This window comes from Propithecus coquereli, unplaced genomic scaffold (assembly GCF_000956105.1).
Source record: "Propithecus coquereli isolate 6110/MARCELLA unplaced genomic scaffold, Pcoq_1.0 Scaffold39, whole genome shotgun sequence".
In the NCBI taxonomy this organism is placed as follows: Eukaryota; Metazoa; Chordata; class Mammalia; order Primates; family Indriidae; genus Propithecus; species Propithecus coquereli.
The window spans coordinates 3,466,965-3,476,790 of record NW_012149618.1 but is presented as its reverse complement, the minus strand read 5'-3'; the positions used below and the strand labels follow the sequence as shown (position 1 = coordinate 3,476,790).

Sequence of the window (9,826 nt, the reverse complement as noted above, 5' to 3'; positions counted from 1 at the left end):
AAAAAGGAAACCTGTCTCACTGATAAGCAATCAGCAGTCTATTTAAATGACCCCAACCAGCAGTAACTGATTAAGATTTGTAGAGTAAGGCCTTATTCAGGAAAATTCTTTGATTCACTGCATTCATTCATTTAATTCAAAGAATATTTAAGTCCACAGAACTGTGCTAGGCAATGTGGAGTTGACAAAAGTGTAAGGAGAATCCCTAATTTAACACATCAGTACATCATGAGGTGCCCATGAGAATGTCCAGTAAAATCCCACAGGAACCTAAATACCAAAGGGAACAGGAATGGTGACAAGATCTCACAGAGCGGATAAAAAGTTTGGCCCCTGACAAAGGAGCAGCATTTGGTGAACTAAACAGCAATGGACATCTGGTGTAGAGGAATGGTGGTAGGAAGCAGGAATGACAGTGGGTATCCATGGCCTTGAATGCTATGCTGACCACAGGGACAGGTCCTGATTTAAAAAAAGTTTTAGGAAGCTTAAGTTGGCTCCATGTAATAGAAAGAACAGGGACTTGGAGTGAGAAAGGTTGGGTTCAAACCTTAACTCCACCATCTATCAGCTGTGTCCCTGGGCAAATTTCTCAAAATACTCCACCCTCAGTTTCCTTTCCTGTGAGAGAGATAACCCAATCTCCTTCCCAGGGTTGTTGCCAGACACCCAGTGAGTACTCAGTACATGTTAGCTGAGCTGAAATGATACATTGCTACCCACAATCATAAACATAAATTAATTTTATGTCAAAATATTTGCTGTTTAATTCATAGAAGAATGAATCTGTCAAGTTCTTTCCCTACATCTAACGAAAATCTATTCTGCTTCAATTAAAGTATATATTGTCTTATTTAGTCATCCAAGGAATTAAAACTGACAAGTTTTCATTCTCTTTATGATAAACCTTTATATATTTAACAAAGTTTAATAAGCTTATGCCTTAGCCATTAATCCTTCCTCCTTGGAAATTAGCATCAAGTTTTATATGAGGAAAAGGAATTTGAAAGGACACAGGCATAAGCGACTGGTTCTTGCCACAGACTACACTATGAAATGGCTCAAATACGAGGGAGTTTTTCCATGTTTCCTTACCTGATTTCCTTCATAAAGCAGACCAACAAAACATTGTCCTCAAACTAACAATTTACTTACTGCAATAAAATATGGTGGGAGAACCGCCAGGCTATTTGGTACCCTGGGTAATAGGGGGTAGGCCCCAAGGCAAACATCTTCATCATGAAAGCCTGCAAGGCACTCAGTAGGTGGGCAGAAAGCCATGCAGTCTGCTATCCCAGAACATTCTCTTCTTCAGAAATGACAAAGTTGTGCTGTGAAAGCTCAGACCATTCCTTATCAGAAAAGCTTGAATCATCTGTCTGAAATTTATATGTGAACCTTTTCTCCCACTCTGAATTTATGATCAGAACTGTTTATGCATGTATCCTTTCCTAATCTCAAAACTTAAACTGACATATTAAGTTCCTAATACCTCCATACTAAGGATGAAAATTCCAATACATTTTCATACTTACAATATCCTAGGTTACTCAATCAACACTTATTAGTGTTGTACAAATTTCTAAAAATAAACTCTAAAAGAGTTAAAAAACAATTACTTTATTGTAAAGTTCATCTGAGTTTTCACCACCTGACACAAAGAAATCACAGGGAAAAAAACACGCCAATCCAATACCTTATCATTCCAATATCAAACATAATAATTTTTTCACCATATGAGGAATCATCCTGAAATTCAGCCTTCTAATCATCAGGCACAAACCCAGAATTCCCTTTTCATTATGATAATGAATAACCAGAAATTTGAACACCATAAAAACAGCAGAGAATTTTATTTCTGTTAAAGAATGGAACTTAAGAAATTTTAAGCTGCTTCTCAGAGGCTTTTAAAAATGCCTTCTCATATTATTACAGCCCTTTTTTTTTTTTTACTTTTTTTTTTGTTCAAGAGACAGAGTCTCACTCTGTCACCCAGGCTAGAGTGTAATGGCATCACCATAGCCCACTGCAGTCTCAAACTCCTGGGCTCAAGCGATCCTCCTGCCTTAACTCCTGAGTCGCTGGGATTACAGGTGTGAGCCACTGTGCCTGGCAGCCCTTTTCTTATTAAGAAGCAATTAATATAAATTAATATACAAACAGAACAAAAATGAAATGAACAGCCAGAGCTCTAAAATAAAAAATTTGTTAGTTTCTTTTTGCATAAATTTGCATATAAAATCCAGAAACATCTGGATTCAGGACTAGGTTAAAAAAAAAAAAATCCAATAATAGGATAGGCTTCTACCAACAGCAAGCAGGTGCTGACTCTATTTTTTTGTGTGTGAGCAGACAATCTATCCTTGGGAACACTTGTCTCTTTTAGACAAATACTTCTATCTAGTGAAACCATTTAAAGTTGGCATTTATTATGGCATGTTGGTGGATGGCACAAAATGGCAAATCAAATTTCCTGCCGTCTTGAACTAATAGAAAGACACCATACTCCTTTCACTCACTGACTTGCCACTGTCAGACAGATGACCCCAGGAGACCATACTCTCCCCGTCGCAAGACACTTCTCTGTTTCGAGAACCCTACAACCTATTGACTGGTTTCTCACCTTCAGGTCTTTGATTAACTATCCCCTCCTAGAGAGACCTTCCCTAATTTATCATATCTGAAGTAACTCTCCCACCCCTTCCCCAACTTCATCCTACAAGTCAGCATCCTGTTTCTCTCATAGCACTTATCACAATTTGTTATTTTCTCTCTCAAACCAAACTGTAAGTGCCAAGAGCATAGGAACTTAACCTGTGTCCCAGTGTATGCCATACTAGGATAGTGAACAGCATCATAATAAACATTCAGCACATACTTGCTGAATGCTACAGTGTCAAAGAGGCTACAAAACTGCCAGAGATGTTCAGATGTTCAGTCTGGAAAGGGGGCAAGGGGCCTTGAATCTATCAGGGAGTAAATCCTCTGATTCTTACCAATTGGATCATAATGCAAAAGAGTCAATTTCTCCCGTAAGCGGCTTCTCTTGGCGTTGAAGGCAAAACCTGTCCCAGCTTGGCTTATCATTCTCACCAGAATGGTTCTAAGATTAAAAAGAGAACTGTTAGCCTGGGCAACATAGCAAGACCCTGTCTCTACAAAAAATTTGAAAAAAAAAAAAAAAATTAGCCGGGCATGGTGGCACATGCCTACAGTCCCAGCTACTCAGGAGGCTGAGACAAGAGAATAGCTCAAGCCCAGGAGGTTGAGATTGCAGTGAGCTACTTTAGCACCACTGTAATCCAGGCTGGGTGACAGAATGAGACCCCATCTCAAAGAAAAAAAAAAAAGGTAAGCTGTTATAGCTGAGGAAATAGACTAAAATCATTCATGGGGGTATGGCACATTTTGAGAACTTTGTAGTTAGTATCAGTTGTGGGACGTCACTTGGCCCTAAGAAGGTTCAGTTCTAAGACAACCCACATTTTCCATAAAACATGATTTTAATGCTTTTGAGTCTCAAGTGTTTGTTGTATTACACACAGTTGCTTGGTCATGACATAACCCAATCAAGCCACACTGTGGGACTAACCTCAGATACCCACCTCTCATGAAGAGCAGAAGTTAGAAGGGAGAAAATACAAAAGAACTGGTAACCACAGCTGGCTAGTCAGGAAATTATAAAGATGGCTGTCTCAGAAGAGCCCTGTCTTCCAGGGCATGGAGTGATAAGGGTATAATCGGGAAGGGAAAACATCAAGGGACTGAAACTTTCAGACAGCGAATGTGCAAAACCTTGTGCCCCTTCACATTTCATTTAAGTTACAGTCATCCAAAGTATAAAATCCATGTTTGCCTCACCGGACCTTTAAATACCTTTACTATTTGTTACTTTTTCATGTGTCCTGTCTCCCCCATGGAGACCATGTTATTTATTCCTCATGTAATTCCAAAACAAATCTGAAGCAACTATATTACATGTCATTGCATTGATTTCAATGTTCAACACAGTGCCTCGTAAGAGGCATAAAATATTTGTCAGTTAAGATAGGCAACAATTATTCATTCAACAAAGATTCAACAATTATTCATTCAACAAAGATTCAACAAATATCCATTAAGTGCTTACTCTGTGGAAAGCACCACAGGAAATACAAAACTATGAGGCTGTGTCTGTGTCCTCTAAGAGTTAACAGCATACAGTAGTTCAGAAGGTGAGTTGTTATGTGAAGTCTGTAAGACAAGACATGTATGGCAAATGTCACAAAGTACATGAGAGGCTGACAGGCAGGGAATACCTCTACAGAAACCAAAGGCATGCGATTCCTGCAGAACCTGGGGGTGGGAAATTCTGACATAAATAACTGGATTGTGGGAAAAGCGACGTGAAGCGCTAAAAGATACTGGGGGAGAAAGCACTAACATACATGTTTTTCATTAACTTTAATCCAAAAAACGCTAGTTTTAAAGGGTTTTTTGATGTCTTTCGGTTGTAAGCAAAGCCTGCTTTAAAATTTTCCTATTCTTAACACTGAAAATCTTCAATTATTGTCTACAAAATTTATTTTGAAATACCAATTTGGTATTTCTAGTCTGATACAGCAGGGAATCTTTAATCTTTGCTATTTTTGAAATGTTTACACCATGAATGCAAAGGATTACAAAACTCATTAAAACAGCCTCTATGATTTAATCACATCACAGCTTGTTCTGCTGGATTCCTGTAGTGAGCTCCGGACAAATGGCCCCTGGTCCTCAATTTGAGGAAACAGAAATATGGTGGTAGTCCAAACAGAGTACAGCCCAATGGTTGGTTTCGCAACAAGACAGTAAGCTCAAAAATCCTTGGACAAGAAAAGACAGCAAGGGCTCCTTTAAGCAAAGTACTTGGATGTTCACTGAAGTAGCTCAGTTGGGTAGGAGGGAAAATATTTCTTGAAAGAATTCGTAGAGACAAAACCATCAATTAAGTCATCTTCAAACCAACTTTTAGGAAATCGAAGCCAAACAGTTTAATATAAGGATGTATGTATTGGGAACAGTCTAACAAATCTAACATAAACAAGTTTTAAAAATGAAAAATACTTACTTTGACTTGCTCTTGGCAACTTTTTTGTAGACAGGAAAGAATGGAAAAGAAAATAAAAATACAAATTTATTATCTTTCTTACGCAAAGTTCATATAAATGTCAATAATATCCAAAAATATTTAACTCATGAAGTATGCCACAAGTTGTCAAGTAACTATTCCTTCGATATTAGGGAGTCCGTTAGGATTTTGTATAAGATAAAAAGATCCAATCGGACCAACACAATTCTGGATGTGATAACTTGCCCAATCTCATTTCACTTGGACTGACTACCTTCTAAACCATTCTATACATTCATAAATATATGCTTCGTTTTTCCCTCTTCTAAGGTGCAAATATTTGCACTAGAACAAACCTCTTGTTTGACAAGTTAATCTTTCCGAACTGCAACAACCATCGCTTCAGGTGGATAAAGGAAACTAAATCTAACCGGGAAGTCAGCCAGGTGCAAGGAAGAGCACTGACTCGGGAGCCAGAGGGCTTCTTTCACTGCCCAGCTGTAGTATCTCTGGCAATTCACTGCCTCTCTCGGGAGCGGTTTCCTCATCTTTAGAATTAGAAATGGGTGGGCTAGAAATTCTGAGCTCCTTCCCAGTTCGGATGTCCAGTGAGTCTGCTGACACACCCTATGAAGGGCTGGAAGAAAGCGCCCCACGACTCCTGACCAGACCTGTCTGTGGGATCCGCAACAGAAGCCAAACACCGCAGACCCACTGAAGCCCACCCGCCAGCGCAGTGAGGCGCGCCGCGGAGCATGCCGGATGCTGTAGTCCCAAAAGCCTGGGAAGTCCGCAGCTACAGCTTCCCGGCCGGTTCGCAAACCCTGCCCCGCCATCATCCCGGGGCCTGCCTGTCACGGCTCCCCGCCCTCGCCTTGGCCCCTGCCGCCGCCTCTAGCCCCACTTACAGAAGACCGCAGAGAGGAACATGGTGACCGCCTCTCAGCAACCTCCGTAAGCAGCCCCAAAGTGCCCCAACAAACAACAGCTTCCGGGGCACGGGCCGGTTCCGGACGAGGACATCCGGTGTTGCCCGAAGCCACGCCCTCCGCCTGGAACCAGCAAATGGTCTAGCTCTCCTCTGTTCCTTACGCTGTGTTTGGCTTTTGTGGTGATGGAGGTTGAAATCCCCTTCCTTCCGGGAAGGCACTGCTAGCGTTTGGTTCGTGCCCCAGGCTGTAGCTCCTGTTTCTGAGTCAGCGTGAGGTGCCTTCTATACTTGTTTCACTAAGTAATCGTAACCACCTGCATTATAGTCTCAGGAACTATATGTCGTACCGTGGCCGCTCCAGCCTATCCGGCCCCCCACATAATGCCTTAAAATGTTGCCTTCGCAGACCCAACACCATCTTCACCAGGTTAAGGCCCACTCTCAGTCTCTTTGTACTTAGGAACCCCACCTGAGTTTCCCCCATTCCTTAATTATCTGTTGGGTCTCTAGGAGGGCAGGACCCTGTTCATCTCATTAACTTCTGTATCCAAACACCTAGCACAGTGCCTGGTAACAAGAGCCGAAGAACTGAGATTTGGAGCACTCGCGTAACATGCCTAATATCACAAAACTAGGAAGTGACAGAGTCAGAATTTAAACCCAGATTTTGCCTGACTCCAAAGACTCGTGCCTTTCCCTCCAGACACTGAGACCTACCACTTGCCATCGTTAATTCTTCGTGTCTCTGAGAGGAACCTGGGCTCCTCCAATACCAGGTCCCTCATTGGTATCCTCATTTCCCAGCTAATGATCAAGACTTTTGAATTTTTTTCTAATCTGTGATTTTCATCTATGTATTAACTCTTAAAGACATGAGAAATAAGATTCAATCTCACGGATTATCCTCACCGAAAGTAATAAAATTATTTAAAAGAAAATTCAGTTGTTCAGTACAATTCAATTTTTAAAATTAGGACTGTCCTTGCCCTTAGTACCCATAATAGTGTTTCCCCCTCTAATATTAATAATTCTTTATATTCACCTTCCCATAACCTGACTCCGACAACTGAGCACCTTCCCAGCACCCAAACCCTTCTTTAAGCAGTTCAGCTACTGGCAAAAAAAATAAAAACTTCAGGTGTTCAAGAGGGTAAGGTTCCTTATCTGGGAAATTCCTTTAAAGAATTTATAAGAAAAGAATACAGGACTGAAAGTCAAGGAACATGAATTTTAGTCCTTGTTCTGTCCCTCAGAAAGTCACTTCAACTTTTCAGGCCTCAATTTCATGCTCAGTGTGGGCATTGGATCAACAAACTTTCACCTAAGACGACTCTCATCCCTAACTCTGCATCAGAGTCACCTGTGATCTTTTAAAACACCCAGATGCCGGGGGTGAGGCCCAGAGTCTGTACAGTATTTTTCTCCCCAATTTTCTATAAAGAAACATTTCAAACAAGTTGAAAGGATAGTGCAATAAACAAACCATATACCCAATTTATCAAATGTTAATCTTCTATCTATGTATGTTGATACATGTGTACACGTGTTTGCGTGTCTGTATAATATACATATATATATATATATATATATAAAGTGAGCTGTGTGAGAGTAAATTGCAGACATCACAACCCTTTACCCCTAAATATATTAGCATATATCTCTCAAGAATAAGATCATTATACAATAACTGCAATACTATTTTCTTTTTGTTTGTTTGTTTGCTTGTTTTTTGGTTTTTTTGAGACACGGTCTTTGTCTATTTCCCAGACTGGGAATGCAGTGGCATCATCATAGCTCACAGCAGCCTCAAACTCCTGGGTTCGAGTGATCCTCCTGCCTCAGCCTCTCATGTATCTGGGACTACAGGCACACACCACCATGCCGGCTAATTTTTTCTATTTTTTGTAGAGATGGGGTCTTGCTGTGTTGCTCAGGCTAGTCTCGAGCTCCTGGGCTCAAGTGATCCTTCCACCTTGGCCACCCAAAGTGCTGGGATTACAGAGGTAAGCCACCACACCTGGCCTACAATACTATTTTCATTCCTTAAAAAATTAATGGTACTTTCCTAATATCTAGTCCATATTCGAATTGTCTTTCATATCTGGTTTCTTCAAAACAATATCCAAACAAGGCTCATTTATTACCTTTAGTTATCATAAATCTTCAATCTCTTTCCAATCTAAAACAAAGGTCCTCACTTATTTTTCTTCATGACACTAAATTTTCAAAGACTGACCTAGTTTCATCTGGAGTGCTCCATATTCTGGATTTGTCTGATTATTTTCTTATGGTATTGCTTTATTTGTCCTTCTATCTCCTGTATTTTCATGTAAATCAGAAGGTAGATTTTTAATCTTTTAATCAAATTGAAGGTAGATTTAAAGGCTCGAGTAGATTCCACTTAAAAGATCTTTGACCAGAGGACTTTATAAGTGATGCTCTCAATTTCCTATTGCACCATATCTAGAGGCCCAGAATGTTGAGTTATCCCATTGCTAGTGCTAAGTTAGATGGTCTCTAGATCTCTCCATCATAAAGGTATATATTTTTTCCTCTGCATTTCCATGGAGTGATACTTTGGTATATGAGAATATCCTGTTCCAAAACAAATTTTCACCTCGTGGTTTTAGCATCCATTTATATTTGGAGGTACACAATGGTGATTTTCTAATTTCTGTCACTCCTCCAATTATTAGCTAGATATCTTCTATAGAGAAGAGCTTTCTATCATCAACTGAGGCTGAATTATAATTCCTCCTAAGAAGACAGTGTAAATGTTAATTTTTTCTCTTTAATTACCAATAATCAGAATAAGAAATTGGCATGAGTCATTTCCAATGATGGCCAAGAGGTTTTTCCCCTTTCTTTAATTTTCTTTATTTTTTATAGTGTCACTGTAATGAATTTTTACTCATTGCTTTATAATTATCCATGGTCGTTATTATTCTTGATGTTCAGATTTCCCCAAATTTGGCCACTGGGGGCCCCTCAAGCTGGTCCGATGTTCTTTTGACACATTCCCTTCCTTGCTTTCTGTCAATAGCTTTCTCAGGTTAACATTGTACTTTCCCTGGTCCAACTTGGGATCGGCTATTTCTCCAAGGTGCCCTGGTGCCTTTTTGTGGCAGGCAATATGTAGAACCCACAATCTGATGCACGGCCACTGGATTAGATTAGTGGGTTTTAAGCTTTATTTTAAACCATGGAATCTTCGTTCAAATGAAATCCGTCTCAGAAGTTTGCAATGTAAAATAAAGTCATACTTCTTGAGAGACATCCTCAGAACCCTGGACTCTAGCGGGTCACAAAAGCTCTTAACTATAGAATGGCCACATTCTTTTCCAGCCCCATGGCTCTGGATTCTAATTCAAGGTTTGAAACCCTAGCCACAGGGCTTTGGAGCCCCTGCCATACTTTCCACTATCAGCAGCTTCCTACCCACACTGGCTGACCATGCAGAGGACCAGCCTAGGCAGGAGAGAGCCCTATAGTCACTACTTTAGCAGCAGCCCAAACAGTCTGGAGCAGAAGACCACGCAGGACCTGGGCTGCTTCAGAGACAGGAAACAGGACTTCAGAAATAATTCAGGACCAAGGTTATAGAGAGTATCTCTCTCTCTTAGAGTCTGTCCTCAAGATTTTGCCTCCTCCTCTCCATAGAAACCGCTCTTATGAGGACCCCCAGTGACCTCTACCCTGCCAAATCTGGTGGTCAATTCTCAGGCCTCAGTTTACTTGGCATCTATCAGCATCATTTTATACAGTTGCTCACTCTCCTCTTTGAAACACTCTCTTCACTTGGTGTC

At 40.5% G+C, this 9,826-nt stretch overlaps 1 protein-coding gene across 1 annotated transcript in view; it reads right to left on the bottom strand.

Moving 5' to 3' along the window:
* MRPL33 (mitochondrial ribosomal protein L33) overlaps positions 1-6,079 on the bottom strand; it is a 7,995-nt gene extending 1,916 nt beyond the window's left edge. The window contains exons 1-3 of the mRNA XM_012652434.1: positions 5,998-6,079; positions 5,090-5,108; positions 2,997-3,103 (exon numbers count right to left, since the gene is read on the bottom strand). Of these exons, the coding sequence (XP_012507888.1) occupies positions 2,997-3,103; positions 5,090-5,108; positions 5,998-6,019 (148 nt within the window). The 5' untranslated portion in view covers positions 6,020-6,079. The remainder of the gene's footprint in view (positions 1-2,996; positions 3,104-5,089; positions 5,109-5,997) is intronic.
* Positions 6,080-9,826: the final 3,747 nt, after the last annotated feature.